The sequence below is a fragment of the Mytilus trossulus genome, chromosome 1 (assembly GCF_036588685.1).
Source record: "Mytilus trossulus isolate FHL-02 chromosome 1, PNRI_Mtr1.1.1.hap1, whole genome shotgun sequence".
NCBI classification, from domain to species: domain Eukaryota; kingdom Metazoa; phylum Mollusca; class Bivalvia; order Mytilida; family Mytilidae; genus Mytilus; species Mytilus trossulus.
Window position 1 is genome coordinate 92,863,590 of NC_086373.1, and position 21,763 is coordinate 92,885,352.

Here is a 21,763-nt window from a genome sequence, read left to right on the forward strand (position 1 = left end):
AATCAGACGAAAGGATTTGAATAACGGATAGAAACAATCTATATTTTTCCAGAATTTTTACTTTTATCCTTGATTACGATACTTATTTTTAGTATTAATCTCATAATTTATTGATCTAGAATTTAGACAAATTATTTTATTTGTAGTGTCATATTCATGAATAGAATTTAGACAATCTGATAGAGGTTCCATCTTTTACTCAAGCTTTGTGAAAGATAATTTACTTCCTTGTTCAAAATCTGTAGGACAGATAAGGTGTTACTTCAATGTATGTAATATAAACCTATCATATTGAATAATTTCTGTTTGATATAGATCTTCCTTCCATGTGGGAAGGCTGTTTACAGTGGTTTTATAATTATAAAACTGCAATCAAATAGGCATAATAGGCAATATAAAATATTTCTAATTTAAAACTCCAAAATACAATGATATACAGTGTTGTATATCATATACCAGCTCACATTTACAAAACAAACAAAAAAATTCTTGAGCAACACATTTTCTCAATGAGAATGCTGGATCTCAGCCTTTTATCTTACTTCTAGGATTCCTGGCTTATGACAATAGGTCATTTCCGGAATCAATGTTTTTAACCAGAGAAGATCGTCAATTTTGCAAGCCTTCATGACATCATTTACCAGATAGAAGGCGCGCCTGTATCCCTGCTCTATTAAAAGTTTCCAGCACTTTCATAAACGTCATTCCGTTTGGTACAAATAGTATAGAAATAATTGATGTTAGTATAAAGTACATAACTGTGATTGCTGTATGAATGAGGAATGGTGACCTTCGTTTTAGATTTTGATTTTCCACATATTTATTGGCAGTATTAAATAAAAAAAAAATCACCTGTTTGCTCATCATGTGTTGGAAATTTTATTTTTTCATGTAGTAATGGAAGTCACATTACAGATTCATCTGAAAACCTTAATTATTCTGGAACTGGCCTATTTGTGCAGTTCATAATTTCATTGAGCAGTAATATTATCTTGTAATTTTATCAATGATCTTGTTTGACACCTAATTTTGCATTTCCTAAGAATATTATATGAAGTAAACCTTGCTTATAATTTTAAGTTACAGTAAATGGGCTATCATGCAGCCACATACATGACATATTTTGGTTTAATTTTGCATACACCATGTACACATTTTGGCTCATTGAACTATGAGGGGGGATAGGACCTTTATTGGGACTCCAGGATCGAGTGTTTTTAAGTTTGGGATTTCTGGATTGACCCTTTCAGGATCCAGGGATTCTTTTTTCGAATTTCGCAATGCTGGGATTTAAATTGATATTCCACCAATGCAGTAATAATTTTGAATTTTCTGAAGATGCAAAAGAAAAAGTTGATATTAATAATAAATATTTTTGTTCAATTGCTAGTCTAGATGAAGAAAACAAAAATTTGCCCGACTTCGATGATAGAGGTACATGTGTATTAACATTTTGTCTAAAATTACAGTAATTTTAAAAGATGTTAAAGATATTATTTCTACTTTAGATCCAAATAAAGCTGTTGGTCCAAACAAAATTAGTAATAGAATGCTTAAAGCAGTAAAAAATGAGATTGCACTACCCTAAATATGTATTCTTTTTAATAAATTGCTCTCTCAAAATATATTTCCTAAAGATTGGAAATTGGCATATGTTATTCCTTTATTTAAAAATGGAGATAAGTCAATGCCGTGTAATTATAGACCAGTCTCACTTCTTTCTTGCGTGAGCAATGTACTAGAAAAAAAAATATATCACCATATATTCAATCATTTAATTTCTAGTAAACTTTTGTATAAATTTCAGTCTGGTTTCCTACCCGGCTGCTCTACTTTTCATCAACTAATTGAGATGTATCATTCTATCGTATATGCTTTTGACAATAAATTCTATACAAGTTTAACTTTTGCCAATGTAAACAAGGCATTGGATCGAGTATGGATAAGGGGTCTACTTCTCAAGTTAGAAAGATATGGTATAAAAGTCAATCTGTTAATATGGATTGAAAGTTAGAATAGAACTCAGAGGGTAGTAAAGATGCGACTTCAGAATTAGGTAATCTTAAAGCTGGTGTTCCACAGGGTTCGGTATTGGGTCCTCTTTTATTTCTAATATTTATTAATGACATTGCAGATGATATGATTGGATTAAGTAGAATGTTTGCAGACGATACATCTATTGGACATACTGCTCCAGATGAAACTACTCTCTAATCTATGATAAATATCGATCTACAAAATATAAATTCCTGGGCAAATGATTGGCTAGTTAAATTCAATCCAAATAAAACTAATACATGTGTACCATGTTATTCAATAACAAAATTTCAAAAAATAACTTGATTTTTGATTTTGGCGGAGTTCAGGTAGATACAGTTACTAGTCATAAACATTTAGGCATATTTTTTAGCAGTGACTGTAAGTGGACAAAGCATGTCGATTCTTTAATAGAAAAGGTATCAAAACAATTAAATGTTCTTAGACGTTTGAAATTCTGACTAAAAAGGGAATATTTAGGAAAAATATATAAGGCCTGTTCTAGAATATTCTTCTGAAATTTGGGATAATTGTGGACTGTTGAATTCTGAAAGATTAGAAAAATTACAACTGGAAGCAGCATTTGCATGTATTGTCTCAGGTCTAACAAGCTATGCTAGCACACAATCGCTTAATTTAGAGACGAGATGGGAAAAATTAAAGATTAGACAGGAAGTTGAAAAATTAACTTTATTTTACAAAATTATGAAAGAGGACGCCCCAGAATACTGTGGAATTTGCTCGATTGAAGTGTTAAAAATGTTAAACTAAAAATTAAACAGAAATATTATAAAAACAAATCACCCCCAACATATTTCAATATTGGGGATAGATATTTAAATGTTTTACACGCAAGAATAAGAAACAAATGCAGTGCCCTGAACATGCTGAACATGGATCTGTATCACGCAAATATTAAACCTAACGCAATATGTCAATGTGATTATTTATACAAAAATGCTCAACATTATTTCCTCTCATGTAAAAATTATACAGTGCAAAGGAATAACTTATTTTTTGAACTTAAAAAAGAAATATTCCTGCCGACTTTGAAAATTTAATGTACGGCAATGCTTTGTTTAATATGAACATAAACATGTTAATTTTCATAAAAGTGCAGAATTATATTAAAGAGACCAATTGCTTTTCATAGTTTATAGACATTATGGTTAAATATATACCAATTATAATGTTATTACTTTTTGTTGACTTCAATGAAATTATTCATTTTTTCCTAAGACATGGATCATCAATTTGACTTTATTATATAGTTCAACAGTTGACAACAGCAATTTAATTTATTTGTTTAAAATACAATAAAAACTTACCTTTTGAGTGAATATTTATTCCAAGATTAAAACAACCTATTAGGTAGGTCTATCATAAAAATTTACGGTCAACTCGACTTTTAGAAATCGATGAGCCATGTCGTTTAAATTCTCTTTAATTTCATGTCTTCATTATAATATTTTTATACGCCCGTCAAAATTTTGACGGGACGTATTATGGTATACAAATGTCCGGTGTCTGTCCGTCCGTCCGTCTGTCCGTCTGTCCGGCGTAAACATGTCGCACCAAAACTTGAGAACGACTTATCCAAATTTCATGAAACTTAATATAGTTGTTTCTTATGATGGTCAAATGATCTGTATACTTTTTGGTGAAAATAAGATTTAAACTTTTTGAGTTACGGCACTTTGTAACTAAAACAGGGGTGTTTTTTTTTTCACATGTCGCACCGTATCTCAAAAATGTTTCTTGATTATTGCTTAAAACTTTACACACTTCTTAGTTATATTAATCTTAATATCTGTACTTTTTGGTGATGATTCAAAATTTCATTTTTGAGTTTTTGAGTATTTTGTAAAAAAGGGGGAGTTTTTTTTTTACATGTTGCGCCATATCTCAAAAATGATTTATGATTATTGCTTAAAACTCTACACACTTCTTTGTTATATTAATCTTAAGATCTGTATACTTTTTGGTGATGATTCAAAATTTCATTTTTGAGTTATTGAGTATTTTGTAAAAAAGGGGGAGGTTTTTTTTACATGTCGTGCCGTATCTCAAAAACGATTTATGATTATTGCTTAAAACTTTACACACTTCTTTTTTATATTAATCTAAAGATCTTTATACTTTTTGGTGATGACTCAAAATTTTATTTTTGAGTTATTGAGTATTTTGTAAAAAAAGGGGAGGTTTTTTTTTTTTACATGTCGTGCCGTATCTCAAAAACAATTTATGATTATTGCTTGAAACTGTACACACTTCTTTGTTATACTAATTTAAAGATCTGTTTACTTTTTGGTGATGATTCAAAATTTTATTTTAGTGATATTTGTAAAAAAAAAACAGGGTGGGGGGGGGGGGGGGGGGGTTTCACATGTCCCGCCGTGTCTCAAAAACATTAAATGGTTATTGCTTAAAACTTCCTCAGAAACTATTTATGATTATTGCATAAAACTTCCACACAAGACGTCGGGCGTATCATGCGCTCATGGCGCAGCTGTTTATTTATGATGTTATTATTATGTATTTCATTTTTGTTCGGTTATTTATTATTTGTATGTAATGGAGAAGACATTCTGAGTTGCAAAAATCCTATTGTCAATGTTTTGGACAAGAAAATATGTTTAAAGTAATAAATTAAATCTGCTTTATTAACCTAATAATATTTAATTAAAGTTATTAACTTTATCTTTATGAATAAGTCGCAATGTATGCTTTGCTAAATAACTTGCAGTGTGTGCAATCTACCTCAATAGCAGGAACTGATATCAAAATAAGATGTTAAGGGCATACGATACAGTTTGATCCTGTATTTACAAGTTCCTGAAAATTTGCATATAGGCTATTTTTCACCTGATTAAATCAAATATGTTATAAAAAATATACCTTCATGTGCTACTTTTTGAGTAAAATGAGGTAAAAATTTTGTATATTTGCTCAAAATTCAAATTTGTGGCCGTAATATCTTTTTCGAAAGAAAGACATAACTTATTTGTTATAAAAGATAAACACAAATTGTTTTTTGTTAAATAATTGGTGTTCGATTTGAAATGTAATTCCAAATTGTTGGGTTACTTCATTAATTATTACTGAAGTTATTTATTTTATTTGTAATACTTGTAGATACGATTTTTGGGTATTTGCGCATACATGTAACGTTGCGCTCTTATGAATTGCTATATTTCCCGTTTTTAAAGTTTTATGACGTTTAGCCTTTTACGTACGTTACGTTGTCTATAGTTTTTATTCATTACAAATTATTTGATTACGGAGACACATCGTTATTTATAGAGAGATCATAATCGAGAATTGTAGTGGATCACATCATTCAGGCAGGCATCTAATTATAATAAGACGATAACTCAAGTATGCGGTATAAATATGTATCTTTTATTCCTCAAAATTACACTTAATTTTGGCTTCTTATACTCATATATTATATCAACCGATTCTCTACATTAGAATACAAATACACATAAACATACATTGTAAGTAAAAATATAACTTAAAACACTAAAATCATAATACTAAACAAACAATAGGAAACACTTTCTTTCACGCTTAATGAATAACTTGTTAAAGTAAAAAGTTAATTGAAATAAATATTACTTTATAAATACTTTTACAATTCTTAATATTTCTTCTTTAAATAAATATTGTTCTTAAAAATGTACATAAATTATTTCTTACCGATTATGATCTCTCTATAAATAACGATGTGTCTCTGTAATCAAATAATTTGTAATGAATAAAAACTAGACAACGTAACGTACGTAAAAGATAAACTTTAAAAACGGGAAATATAACAATTTATAAGAGCGCAACGTTACATGTATGCGCAAATACCCAAAAATCGTATCTACAAGTATTACAAATAAAATAAATAACTTCAGTAATAATTAATGAAGTAACCCAACAATTTGGAATTACATTTCAAATCTAACATTGGGTTACTTCATTAATTATTACTGAAGTTATTTATTTTATTTGTAATACTTGTAGATACGATTTTTGGGTATTTGCTCATACATGTAACGTTGCGCTCTTATGAATTGCTATATTTCCTGTTTTTATACGACCGCAAATTTTGAAAAAATTTTCGTCGTATATTGCTATCACGTTGGCGTCGTCGTTGTCGTCGTCGTTGTCGTCGTCGGCGTCCGAATACTTTTAGTTTTCGCACTCTAACTTTAGTAAAAGTGAATAGAAATCTATGAAATTTTAACACAAGGTATATGACCATAAAAGGAAGGTTGGTATCGATTTTGGGAGTTTTGGTCCCAACATTTTAGGAATTAGGGGCCAAAAAGGGCCCAAATAAGCATTATTCTTGGTTTTCGCACAATAACTTTGGTTTAAGTAAATAGAAATCAATGAAATTTAAACACAATGTTTATGACCACAAAAGGAAGGTTGGTATTGATTTTGGGAGTTTATGTCCCAACAGTTTAGGAATTAGGGGCCAAAAAGGGACCCAAATAAGCATTTTTCTTGGTTTTCGCACCATAACGTTAGTTAAGTAAATAGAAATCTATGAAATTTAAACACAAGGTTTATGACCATAAAAGGAAGGTTGGTATTGATTTTGGGAGTTTTGGTCCCAACATTTTAGGAATTAGGGGCCAAAAAGGGCCCAAATAAGCATTTTCTTGGTTTTCGCACTATAACTTTAGTTTAAGTTAATAGAAATCTATGAAATTTTGACACAAGGTTTATGACCACAAAAGAAAGGTTGGGATTGATTTCGGGAGTTTTGGTTTCAACAGTTTAGGAATTAGGGGCCAAAAAAGGGCCCAAATAAGCATTATTCTTGGTTTTCGCACAATAACTTTGGTTTAAGTAAATAGAAATCAATGAAATTTAAACACAATGTTTATGACCACAAAAGGAAGGTTGGTATTGATTTTTGGAGTTTAGGTCCCAACAGTTTAGGAATTAGGGGCCAAAAAAGGGCCCAAATAAGCATTATTCTTGGTTTTCGCACAATAACTTTGGTTTAAGTAAATAGAAATCTATGAAATTTAAACACAATGTTTATGACCACAAAAGGAAGGTTGGTATTGATTTTGGGAGTTTTGGTCCCAATATTTTAGGAATTAGGGGCCAAAAAGGGCCCAAATAAGCATTTTCTTGGTTTTCGCACTATAACTTTAGTTTAAGTAAATATAAATCTATGAAATTTAAACACAAGGTTTATGACCACAAAAGAAAGGTTGGGATTGATTTTGGGAGTTTTGGTTTCAACAGTTTAGGAATTAGGGGCCAAAAAAGGGCCCAAATAAGCATTATTCTTGGTTTTCGCACAATAAATTTGGTTTAAGTCAATAGAAATCAATGAAATTTAAACACAATGTTTATGACCACAAAAGGAAGGTTGGTATTGATTTTGGGAGTTTAGGTCCCAACAGTTTAGGAATTAGGGGCCAAAAAGGGACCAAAATAAGCATTTTTCTTGGTTTTCGCACCATAACGTTAGTTAAGTAAATAGAAATCTATGAAATTTAAAAACAAGGTTTATGACCATAAAAGGAAGGTTGGTATTGATTTTGGGAGTTTTGGTCCCAACAGTTAAGAAAAAAGGGGCCCAAAGGGTCCAAAATTAAACTTTGTTTGATTTCATCAAAATTGAATAATTGGGGTTCTTTGATATGACGAATCTAACTGTGTATGTAGATTCTTAACTTTTAGTCATGTTTTCAAATTGGTCTACATTAAGGTCCAAAGGGTCCAAAATTAAACTTAGTTTGATTTTGACAAAAAAATGAATCAGTTGGGTTTTTTGATATGTTGAATCTAAAAATGTACTTAGATTCTTGATTATTGGCCCAGTTTTCAAGTTGGTCCAAATCTGGGTCCAAAATTAAACTTTATTTGATTTCATCAAAAATTGAATAAATGGGGTTCGTTGATATGCCAAATGTAACTGTGTATGTAGATTCTTCATTTTTGGTCCCGTTTTCAAATTGGCCTACATTAAGGTCCAAAGGGTCCATAATTAAATTATTTCTTACCGATTATGATCTCTCTATAAATAACGATGTGTCTCTGTAATCAAATAATTTGTAATGAATAAAAACTAGACAACGTAACGTACGTAAAAGCTAAACGTCATAAAACTTTAAAAACGGGAAATATAACAATTCATAAGAGCGCAACGTTACATGTATGCGCAAATACCCAAAAATCGTATCTACAAGTATTACAAATAAAATAAATAACTTCAGTAATAATTAATGAAGTAACCCAACAATTTGGAATTACATTTCAAATCTAACATTGGGTTACTTCATTAATTATTACTGAAGTTATTTATTTTATTTGTAATACTTGTAGATACGATTTTTGGGTATTTGGGCATACATGTAACGTTGCGCTCTTATGAATTGCTATATTTCCCGTTTTTATACGACCGCAAATTTTGAAAAAAACTTCGTCATATATTGCTATCACGTTGGCGTCGTCGTCTGCGTCGTCGTTGTCGTCGTCGGTGTCCGAATACTTTTAGTTTTCGCACTCTAACTTTAGTAAAAGTGAATAGAAATCTATGAAATTTTAACACAAGGTATATGACCATAAAAGGAAGGTTGGTATTGATTTTGGGAGTTTTGGTTCCAACATTTTAGGAATTAGGGGCCAAAAAGGGCCCAAATAAGCATTTTCTTGGGTTTTCGCACTATAACTTTAGTTTAAGTTAATAGAAATCTATGAAATTTTGACACAAGGTTTATGACTACAAAAGAAAGGTTGGGATTGATTTTGGGAGTTTTGGTTTCAACAGTTTAGGAATTAGGGGCCAAAAAAGGGCCCAAATAAGCATTATTCTTGGTTTTCGCACAATAACTTTGGTTTAAGTCAATAGAAATCAATGAAATTGAAACACAATGTTTATGACCACAAAAGGAAGGTTGGTATTGATTTTTTGGAGTTTAGGTCCCAACAGTTTAGGAATTAGGGGCCAAAAAGGGACCCAAATAAGCATTTTCTTGGTTTTCGCACCATAACGTTAGTTAAGTAAATAGAAATCTATGAAATTTAAACACAAGGTTTATGACCATAAAAGGAAGGTTGGTATTGATTTTGGGAGTTTTGGTCCCAACAGTTTAGGAAAAAGGGGCCCAAAGGGTCCAAAATTAAACTTTGTTTGATTTCATCAAAATTGAATAATTGGGGTTCTTTGATATGCCGAATCTAACTGTGTATGTAGATTCTTAACTTTTAGTCATGTTTTCAAATTGGTCTACATTAAGGTCCAAAGGGGCCAAAATTAAACTTAGTTTGATTTTGACAAAAAATGAATCAGTTGGGTTTTTTGATATGTTGAATCTAAAAATGTACTTAGATTCTTGATTATTGGCCCAGTTTTCAAGTTGGTCCAAATCTGGGTCCAAAATTAAACTTTATTTGATTTCATCAAAAATTGAATAAATGGGGTTCGTTGATATGCCAAATGTAACTGTGTATGTAGATTCTTCATTTTTGGTCCCGTTTTCAAATTGGCCTACATTAAGGTCCAAAGGGTCCATAATTAAACTAAGTTTGATTTTAACAAAAATTAAATTCTTGGGCCTCTTTGATATGCTGAATCTAAACATGTACTTAGATTTTTGATTATGGGCCCAGTTTTCAAGTTGGTCCAAATCAGGATCTAAAATTATTATATTAAGTATTGTGCAATAGCAAGTCTTTTCAATTGCACAGTATTGTGCAATGGCAAGAAATATCTAATTTCACAATATTGTGAAATAGCAAATTTTTTTTTTGATTAGAGTTATCTTTCTTTGTCCAGAATAGTAAGCAAGAAATATCTTATTGCAAGAATTTTTTTTAATTGGAGTTATCTTTCTTTGTCCAGAATCAACTTAAATCTTTGTTATATACAATATACAATGTATATTCACTTTTTACTACCAACTGATAAATTTAAATGATCTTTACCATTCAGTGATAACAAGCAGTTTTTTTACATCATAATATTTTATGATGTATTTAAATGAGTAGTTATTGTTGCAAACTCCATTAGAATATTTTAATTGAGATTAGTTTTGGAATAAGGGAAAGGGGGATGTGATTAAAAAATTGGGTTCAATTTTTCTCATTTGAAATTTCATAAATAAAAGAAAATTTCTTCAAACATTTTTTTGAGAGGATTAATATTCAACAGCATAGTGAATTGCTCTAAGAGAAAACAAAAATTTTAAGTTCATTAGAACACATTCATTCTGTGTCAGAAACCTATGCTGTGTCAACTATTTAATCACAATCCAAATTTAGAGCTGAATCCAGCTTGAATGTTGTGTCCATACATGCCCCAACCGTTCAGGGTTCAACCTCTGCGGTCGTATAAAGCTACGCCCTGCGGAGCATCTGGTTAAAGTTGTATGACGTTTAGCCTTTTACGTACGTTACGTTGTCTATAGTTTTTATTCATTACAAATTATTTGATTACGGAGACACATCGTTATTTATAGAGAGATCATAATCGAGAATTGTAGCGGATCACATCATTCAGGCAGGCATCAAATTATAATAAGACGATAACTCAAGTATGCGGTATAAATATGTATCTTTTATTCCTCAAAATTACACTTAATTTTGGCTTCTTATACTCATATATTATATCAACCGATTCTCTACAATAGAATACAAATACACATAAACATACATCGTAAGTAAAAATATAACTTAAAACACTAAAATCATAATACTAAACAAACAATAGGAAACACTTTCTTTCACGCTTAATGAATAACTTGTTAAAGTAAAAAGTTAATTGAAATAAATATTACTTTATAAATACTTTTACAATTCTTAATATTTCTTCTTTAAATAAATATTGTTCTTAAAAATGTACACAAATTATTTCTTACCGATTATGATCTCTCTATAAATAACGATGTGTCTCCGTAATCAAATAATTTGTAATGAATAAAAACTAGACAACGTAACGTACGTAAAAGCTAAACGTCATAAAACTTTAAAAACGGGAAATATAACAATTCATAAGAGCGCAACGTTACATGTATGCGCAAATACCCAAAAATCGTATCTACAAGTATTACAAATAAAATAAATAACTTCAGTAATAATTAATGAAGTAACCCAACAATTTGGAATTACATTTCAAATCTTACATGTAGCGGATCACATCATTCAGGCAGGCATCAAATTATAATAAGACGATAACTCAAGTATGCGGTATAAATATGTATCTTTTATTCCTCAAAATTACACTTAATTTTGGCTTCTTATACTCATATATTATATCAACCGATTCTCTACAATAGAATACAAATACACATAAACATACATCGTAAGTAAAAATATAACTTAAAACACTAAAATCATAATACTAAACAAACAATAGGAAACACTTTCTTTCACGCTTAATGAATAACTTGTTAAAGTAAAAAGTTAATTGAAATAAATATTACTTTATAAATACTTTTACAATTCTTAATATTTCTTCTTTAAATAAATATTGTTCTTAAAAATGTACATAAATTATTTCTTACCGATTATGATCTCTCTATAAATAATGATGTGTCTCCGTAATCAAATAATTTGTAATGAATAAAAACTAGACAACGTAACGTACGTAAAAGCTAAACGTCATAAAACTTTAAAAACGGGAAATATAACAATTCATAAGAGCGCACCGTTACATGTATGCGCAAATACCCAAAAATCGTATCTACAAGTATTACAAATAAAATAAATAACTTCAGTAATAATTAATGAAGTAACCCAACAATTTGGAATTACATTTCAAATCTAACAATTGGTAATTTCTGTATTTCATAAGTATCCTAAAAATTATGCATTTTTTTAGTCAGAAAAATCTCATATTTATCAAATGTTCATGAATTGAGGAAAATACGTCAATTTTTGCTGCATGTTAATCAAAATTAAAAAAAATCCTCTTTTTACAGTTTATAAATTTATAAAATTTGGGTAACATAATCACCCTACAAAATAAACAAATTGCTGTTTTGAAAAATAGGGGTCCATGAACTCGAATTCAAATTAAATCAATTTGAATGACAAAAATCAGTCGAAAAATGCATCTTTTCCTGATATGTCACAGTTTGACGTCGCGAAAATAACATTTTACGTTAGCAACGTCATTACCTCCCCTGTTACTGTATCGTATGCCCTTAAGTCAACACCCTCAATGCTCTCTATTGAAAATCGCTATTTTTTCTGATTTTTCTTTTTAAATCAATCAATGCATTCTAAATACAAATGAAAGGTAAACCAAAATGACCTTCTAGTTGACAAGTAGGAGTTAGGATATATTTCTGACGTTATCAAAGGATGAATATGGATAAAGTAAGATGCAGTAAACTGAGAATAATTAATGTAGGTATGACCACGTTTCATGCTGTCATAGTCCTAAAACAAGGGGGCCTGCAAATACATCTTAATGTTCTTCATACTTTTTTAAGCCTCAGTCATTGTTAAATTTATTATTTTGTTTTTTATTGTGGACAAAATTGCTCTTTCAAAATTTCAATTTGGGAGCCTCCATGGGGGAAATCCCTTGCAAATAGTGACAGTTGGCAGGTATGAATTCATCCTAGGATATACAATTAAAATATTTTAATCAGAAATTAAAACTTAATTTCTAACCATTAAGGCATTATTGTGACACAGCAAAATGTAAAAATATAATATATATAATGTTCTAAGTATTTTTTTCTGTAGAACCACTACCATCTTTGGTGACCATGCCTCTGAAGAAAGAAGATGCCACTAGAATTAAGAAAAATTATAAAACTATTATTGAAAATCTGAAGATAGATAATATATTAGATCAAATGATTGAAGACGAAGTTTTCGAATTAGAAGATTTGGAAAAAATAAACTCGAAAGTAACACAAAAAGATAGGAACAGGGAATTTGTTGCACTCCTTATTAGAAAACGTGAAAACGGATACAAAATATTCATAAAATGTCTAAAAGAAGACGATGTATATGCAGATATAGCACAACAAATAGAGAGTACAAAAGTAGAGATGATTAAAGATGAAAGAATTGGTAGGTATATAATTTACGAAAAACAAATTTATCAATTTTTCAAAAACGTGAGTTTAGTATGTTGTGTTAAATATATTAAGGTATATAGGAAAACGTTTTCTGAGACAAGTGCCTGTTATTTCATCTGGCCAAACAAAAGATAATTTGGTTGTAACTGCTTCTCTTCTTAGCACCATGCATTCAGGAACAAGATCAAAGGCTGGCAGGATTGTATTTAAAAGAATATTATATCCTGGTTATGTCAAGGAATAGAAGTTCCTTCATAATATAAGTTCCAAAAGGAAAATATATTCTGGAATATTATTTCCACAGGAATAAATATTACAGTATATGTCCCTACCGGAATAAATTGTATTAAATATTTGTTCCAACTGGAATAAATGTTATGACATTGTTGATAACAAAGTTTCCATTGAACCTTCTGTTAGGTGGAACAAATATACGTTGACAGGTTGAAATGTTCTGTGAGTACAGTAAGCTTGTGAAGTAGCACATTAAAAACCTGTTTTAAGGTGCACGTGTAGCTCTTGCATACTAGTATAGAATTTTGACAAATGTTCAAATTTTTTTCTTATATGTTCAAACTCATAACATACGAATTAAAACCTGAAACAGCAAAATGATTAGTAAAATTTTGAGAAAAAACTAATATAATGTAATACAAAAACCAATATTGGAGGAGTTATTGGTTTTAAATAATGATTTTTGACCTACCGGTAATTGATTCACTCTCAAACTGTAGAAGACATGCGTATAAACTGTAAACAGGAAATAGTTTCAGTAAAACAAGATGTACAAAATAGAGAATCGCCCTGAAATTACTGCTCTTGACTTATTTCCTAGTTTTTGCAACATACATGTAGGTATATGAAGTTGACACAGTAAACAGGAAAAATTATTACCAAATTTGTTTTTGGCCAATTGAGGAATTAAGACTCTTATGGTGTTATGAACCTCTTGTTTGGGATATTGTCATGTTCATAACATAATTTTTTTATTATTTGACATAGGTTTTTGATATATGACCTAAGGGGATGGGGGGTGCCTGCTCCACATGCTAATCTATAAATTCATGTATTGGAAATTATTTAACACTATTCTTAATAAAAGACTTGACATTCACCTTATTAAAAATAATATAATTCATCCATGTCAGATTGGTTTTTGAAAAAAGAGTAGAACATCTGATCATATGTTTGTTTTAAAAACCATATTAGACAAATATACTATCAAAAAAGGGGGAAAAATTTATGCTTGCTTTGTGGACTTTAAAAAGTCTTTTGACAGTGTCATACACTGTGGTATTAAATATGAATTATTGGAAAATAACATATCTGGAAAATTTTATACTATTTTAAAAGATATGTACTGCAAGAATGAAATGTCTGTGAAAGTGGGCAATGTATTAACACCATCTTTCAGCTCGCTAGTTGGGGTAAGACAAGGGAATGTTCTAAGTCCTAACTTATTTAAGCTTTTCATTAACGATCTGCCTCCAAGATTTGAGCCAAGTCCAGATGCTGTTGATATTAATGGGCGTAGAATTGATTGTCTTTTTAACAAGCCTGGAAAATTTTTGAAGGAATCACTTTATTTAGATAAAGTGGTTAATTTATAGAATGTGTAAATAAATGTAAATATTTAGGGATAGTCTTTACTTCTAGTAGTCTTTTTCAACAGGGGAAAGAAGAGCTATTCAAAAAATCTTTAAAGGCAAAATTTAAATTACAAAAATCCATGTCAGCTTGCAATCCAAGTATTGATACTGCAATTCATTTATATGATCACACAATAAAACCAATTTTATTATATTGTAGTGAAATTTGGGGTTCTTTTAAAATGAACTCTGCTGCTTGCAAGAAAAAAGTGATTATTATCTATTCTATTTGAATTAATCTACATAAATGATTATTTGGAAAACTCACATTTCAGATATTTAAAGTTTATTCTTGGTGCAAACTAGAAAGCCTCAAATTTAGCAGTGTTATCAGATGTTGCAAGATTTCCTCTTTATTTTTCTGTCATTATATCTATGGTAAAATATGTACACAGGCTTAACAAATTGGGCAAAGGGTTACTTTATGATGCTTATGTTTGTAATAAAATTTTAGATGCAGGAAACATTAATTGTTGGTATTCATCTATGAGATATATGTACTTCAATCACTTGATATACAAAATTTAGATACAAAGCTCAATAAATTAATTAGATTTGTAAAATGTAAACTTTGTAACAGTTTTAAAACATTTTGGTTGGTCTAAAGATCTGAAACCTTATCACAAGGTAATAGTAAATTAGAAAAATACTGACTTTGTAAAGGAGGCTTATTTATCAATTAAAGATTTTAGTATAAGAAGAGCTATATGTAAAATGAGAATAAGTGCTCATGATCTTAGAATATTGAGAAAGATAGATATAGTAAAAAATACATTTAAGGTGGTATCCAACACTTGAACTAAAATTAATTTGGCTTGTTTAATTTTCTTAAAATTTTGACAAAGTATATACTTTGACCCTTTGACAAAAATATAAAAATTTTAAAAATTTTGAACCAACCGTTTTATCAGAAAAATTACACTGGTTATATAGCAGTTTGACAAACACTCATTTTGATCATTGAGAAGATTAATATCCCTTTTACAACACAACGTAATTAAAACGTTTAGCTGATTTTACAGAGTTATCTCCCTGTAGTGTTAGGTACCACCTTAAGGAATGACTGTAATATCTTTTCTGTCTATGAAGAAATAACATGCAAAATTTGGTGCATACTGGGAAACATGTGTAACAAGTTATTTAACAGTGTGCACCACATTTTTTATGTTATTTCGAATAGACAGAAAAAATATTACAGTAATTTTTTATAATTTAATTCTAAATTCCATTTTAAACCGTAGAAAATGTTGATGACATCACAGTCACATGACTTAAGTTGCTTCTATGGGCTGATAAAAAAATAATGTCAGCCAATCAGAAGACGGGTTACATCCAAAATTAAATAATTATATAATGAACAGAGGAAATTATTATTTGATAAAGTTATCACTTTTTGTACTAATTTTAAAGAACTACTTTATGATGAGAAATATTTCTGGCTGTTCACAAATGAGCATTTACCAACTCTCCTGAGCCTAGGAAATAACATTATTAAAGATGTAAAAATAAGATCCAGATGTAAACAAAATATATGAAATAATATAATATTTTATTGTTATAAGATTTCATATAATAGTTATATAAAACACATGTTGTGTTACGCTCTGATCCTGTCCATAACGTTATAGTATGGTATTTGTTTTCTGTTTTGCTTTTTCCAATCATATTGTGTTATAAAATGATGCCCTTTATGGGTTCTTGATTATATTAATAAATTCTTATCTTATATTATCTTATATTAGCAACCAAATTTTGCCTACAAAAGGAGGACCCAGCCATAGTATATTCTTAGTTGTCATGACAAGACCTTAAGTACAGTAAACCATAGGTTTTGTTCCTAAGGCACATCCCCTAATTGTATCATAAATTGTTATTAAACATCAATCAACTGTTCAGGTAACTACCCACTTAACTATATATATATTCGGAATAACATGAGGCATGTCCTGTAAACTGTAGACCTGTATCTGGGATTTATTCTTCACTCCTGTCATATCATTTAAAAAAAAAAAAAAAATATTTACGAATGTCTGATTATGTGCCCCTAAACCTTTTTAGCTCATCTGGCCCTGAGCTTTTCTCATCACTTGGCATCCGCTGTCTGTCATCTTCCCTTGTTTGTCATCGTTAATTTTTACAAAATCTTCTCCTCTGAAACTATTAAATGGTCCAAATTTAACCAAACTTGGCCACAATCATCATGAAGGTATCTGGTTTAAAAAATGTATCTGATGACCAAGCCAACCAACCAAGATGGCTGCCATGGCTATAAATAGAACATAGGGGTAAAATGTAGATTTTGGCTTATATCTCTGAACCCAAAGCATTTAGAGCAAATCTGACATGGGGTTAAATTGTTTATCAGGTCAAGATCTATCTTCCAGATACTAATCAGACAATCGGACAACCTGTTGTTGGGTTACTGCATGCCCCCAAATTAGCAATTTAAGGAAATTTTGCAGTTTTTGGTTATTTTAAATAATATTATTGATAGAGATAAACTGTAAACAGCAATTATGTTCAGCAAAGAAAGATCTACAAATAAGTCAACATGACCAAAATTGTCAATTTACCCCTTAAAGAGTTATTGCCCTTTATAGTAAATTTTTACCAATTTTCATTATTTATTGTGTAAATTTTTGTTGATTTTTACAAAAAATATTTTTCACTGTAATTACTGGGCCAAGTTTATTATAGATAGAGATATTTGTAGCAACAAAACAAGAATGTTCAGTAAAATAAGATCTTCAAACACATCACCATTATGATATCTAAACACAATTTTGTCATGAATTTATCTGTGTCCATTGTTTAATATGAACATGGTGAGCGACACAGGCTCTTGAGAGCCTCTAGTTTTGTTTTAAATTTCCATGATTAAATATTTCTACAGAACCACTATATGAGATGACATAAATGTTGAATATTATGTTAAAAATAACAGTAATGATCTTCTTTCAGAGGATTGGATTGGAGACAAAATGCCATCCGATAAAGCAGGGCAATATTTAAAAGACATTGACCTCTTGTGTTTTAGTAAAGCTATAACACCAGCACATTTACAGATAGTTGGAACATGCCTAGGATTTTCCAAAGTAGATGTAGAACACATAGAGTATAAACATTTACGGGCGCCAGAGGCTGCATGCCACGACCTTCTTGTTAAATGGAGAAACAAACATGGACATAGCGCAACTTTAGCATTGCTTATGGATATATTTTTCATTGCACATCAGAACACACCTGAATCTATTCATGACGAAAAAATATGGGATGCACTGGAAAAATTCAAATAGGTAAATATGCAAGACTTACATCAACCTTTGGTCTCTGATCGATGTCTGTTCCTCAAAACGTAGTCTAAATCTAACATCCCAATAAAGTTAGTTTCCAAATTAACATGGCAATATGCAAGGCAAAGAAAAAACAATTGGCTGCAATTCAGTATTTTGTCAATTGTTGAAGATTGACTTTTGCACTGTAACATGTCTAAATGTTGTTTGGTTTTCTTTGTTGTTGAGGTTTTTTTTTCTCATTGACATATACTCATGTGTCATTTATTGATATAAACATGGGCTGCATAAAACAACATGGACGACATACAACAATATGGGGGGCATACAACAATATGGGGGACATACAACAACATGGGCGACATACAACAATATGGGCGACATACAACAACATGGGGGACATACAACAACATGGGCGACATACAACAACATGGGGGACATACAGCAACATGGGCGACATACAACAACATGGGGGACATACAACAACATGGGCGACATACAACAACATGGGGGACATACAACAACATGGGGGACATGCAACAACATGGGCGACATACAACAACATGGGCGACATACAACAACATGGGGGACATACAACAATATGGGGGACATACAACATGAGCGACATACAACAACATGGGCGACATACAACAATATGGGGGACATACAACAACATGGGGGACATACAACAACATGGGGGACATACAACAACATGGGCGACATACAACAATATGGGGGACATACAACAACATGGGGGACATACAACAACATAGGCGACATACAACAACATGGGGGACATACAACAACATGGGGGACATACAACAACATGGGGGACATACAACAACATGGGGGACATACAACAACATGGGCGACATACAACAACATGGGCGACATACAACAACATGGGGGACATACAACAATATGGGGGACATACAACAACATGGGGGACATACAACAGCATAGGCGACATACAACAACATGGGGGACATACAACAATATGGGGGACATACAATAACATGGGGGACATACAACAACATGGGCGACATACAACAATATGGGCGACATTCAACAACATAGATCGATTGAATTAACTTCTGTCAAGACAAATATTTAAAATATGCATGTGTATATATTATAAGATGTCAGTGGTTGTCTTCATTTATTGATAGTTATACTTTTGTTTTGCTTTTCTAGTATTTGGGAAGAAATGTAACTGACTTTGTCGTTCCTTCCCATACATCATGTACATCTAGCTTTCTTAATGTATAAAGACAATTACAGCTGATTTCATTAAGTGTGTAGGTAAAAGTAATATCTTTGGTTAGCTTGCTTGCTAGCTGAATTGTGCATTGATTATTAGGTTAGGTAAACTACCCTATAGTATACTCTTGTTTGTATGAAATCTGAAATACACATCATTATGCTCAAGTTAAAATATTTTATTTTGTTGCAGGAACTAGAATTGGAGACAGAATCAAGAAGAAGAGAAAAGAAAATTGACAACACTTGAATTTCATCTGTTATATTTATTTTTTTTCATGTAGAAAAAAAATGAAAATAAATTCATCAAAGATACCTGGTCAACAAGAATGGAAAGAAATTGACAGGTCATAAAACTTTTGTTTGGCTGACATTTAGTTAAAATGAATATGAAGTAAGGCAGGACAATCATGAATACATCCATAATTTTTAAAAAATCATAATTTTCTGGCTATTTAAGCTTGTTTTTCTCAGAGTTGTTTTAAAAGTAAGAATTTTGATACTGGGATTTTGAATTTAAATTGATTTTAAACTCATTATCTAGATATCAATCTCATTAAAGTCAGACCTTTCACTTTGCTTCTTTATGCTGTAAACCCATTAATTTTCATCACATTCACAAGTAAAAATATATCACGAATACAAACTGTTGCAAATATGAAAAACTTGGATTTTTTCTTCTTGATCTACATCTAGTAAATTTTAAAATCGTATTTAATAGAATCACTGTGGAATACAATAGGAGGCTAAATGTCAAATAAAGTATCTGTGAAAAGAAGTTGGTTTATAGTGTTTGAATGTCTGTTTATGCAATTTTTTGGCAAATTTAAATGAGATTGCCTCAGCATATTCCTAATAACATAACAAAAACATATGATAAAGTTAAATGTTAGTGCTGTATTCAGGTATTAACAGATGCAAGTATTTCAAAAGGCAGCATATTTTTGTTGTTGAAAAAGATGACTTTTTAGACATTTTGGTCAGTTCCAATGTCCCCACAACCATTGCTGTTTTTTGGTATTTTTAGTTTAGAAAATAATGAATGCAAGTAAATGTATTTTGACATTTGTTTATATTCCAGTTATGTTATATATGTATTATGTTTTTATCTCTCATGTGCCATCAGGTTTATATCTGTATACTTTAAAGAAGTTGCAAGTATGTTGTTTTGCTGTTTGTGATATGTGTGTATCTCTAAATAGTAGAGGGGGATATAGGACCTTTATCGGGACTCCGGGATCAGGTGTTTTTAAGCTCAGGATTTTGGGATTTACTGCTTCAGGATCCAAGAATTCTTTTTTTCAAATTTTGGGATCCAGGATTTAACTTTATTTAAATTCGGGACCTCAGGATTTCGTGTTTTTAAGCCCGGGATTTCGGGATCAGGACCCCTCCTACCCCACCCCCCCTTCATAGTATGTCAAGAATAATCTCACCTACAAAAAAGTGCAGAAGATTTCTAGTATTGAATGAAATATTTTGAACTACTATGCTGTGTGTCTAAAAAAAAATTGCCAGAAGAGCCAAGTGTTGGTGATTTACGTGATCCCTTGGGACATGATCCTCAGAGGTCCCAAAAAGATAAAAATATTGATTTATTGATTGTTTTAGCTTTAATTTATATGCATGCAACTGTGATTTATCCATTCTCAAACCCAAATAATAAAAATGTTTTCCAAAGTGCACTTGATTTTTTTTTTTTTAAATGATCAACTTGTCCAACACAGTATAAATGAAAGATTGTTTGTATGAAGCAAGTGCACTAGTATAATATATTGATTTTTTTTTCATTTTATCTATCAATTTTCTATATGCATATCTCAAAATTGGAAAATATCTATTTGAACTATGTTTTTTTGTAATTAAAGATTAATATTGAATTGTTATATTTGTATATCTGTTTGTTATGTTATGTTTTGTAAAAAAGAATGCATACCTTGTGAGTCTTAGTTCATATAAAAAATTGACTGATTTTCAATTGTTTAATTGAATGTTTAATTTTTAATTCCTAGTTTAAAATGAATGTAATCGTTATCCCCAGTGCTCTGGGGCTCAAACGCACTATGTTTGGTTTTATTTGTTTGGCTCCATCTCATGGAAGGGTGAAAGTCCTTAAATAAGACGAAGTAGAGGAAATTCCTGGAGTTTCAAATATCATAAATATATTTATTGCTATTCTAGGCTAATGATTTTATCCAAAACTCACTCTGCTTGACCAAGAAAAATCCATCTTTTTTTAATTAGTCAAGTTAATTGAGACAGAAAAGTTGTCACACAGAAAAAATCATTAAGAGAAAATTTAAGAAAGTAGTGACAATGATAATTTTGATGAAATGAACTATTTTAATAGCCTTCAAGATATTCTGCATTGCTCCCTTTCAATAACTATTTCAATAACATAATTATTTTAATAGTTTTTTACTTATAAACATAACTTTTGCATTTTGCACGCTTTATTTTATTGCTT

General features: G+C 30.5%; 1 protein-coding gene and 1 long non-coding RNA gene across 2 annotated transcripts; one reads left to right on the plus strand and one right to left on the minus strand.

The window, feature by feature from the left end:
- Positions 1-10,595: 10,595 nt before the first annotated feature.
- Positions 10,596-11,161, minus strand: LOC134711197 (uncharacterized). The gene is made up of 2 exons (XR_010106153.1): positions 10,917-11,161; positions 10,596-10,679 (listed from the first exon to the last, which is right to left on the minus strand). It is a non-coding gene; the product is annotated as an uncharacterized LOC134711197 (long non-coding RNA).
- Positions 11,162-18,352: 7,191 nt separating this feature from the next.
- On the plus strand, positions 18,353-19,051 carry LOC134704805 (bifunctional endo-1,4-beta-xylanase XylA-like). Its single transcript, XM_063563591.1, has one exon. The coding sequence runs from the start codon at positions 18,353-18,355 to the stop codon at positions 19,049-19,051; it is 699 nt and encodes a 232-aa protein (XP_063419661.1).
- The last annotated feature ends 2,712 nt before the right edge of the window (positions 19,052-21,763 follow it).

Excerpts from the sequence above, each read along its gene's own strand:
- LOC134704805 (XM_063563591.1), top strand. The coding sequence starts at position 18,353 with ATGGGGGGCATACAACAATATGGGGGACATACAACAACATGGGCGACA.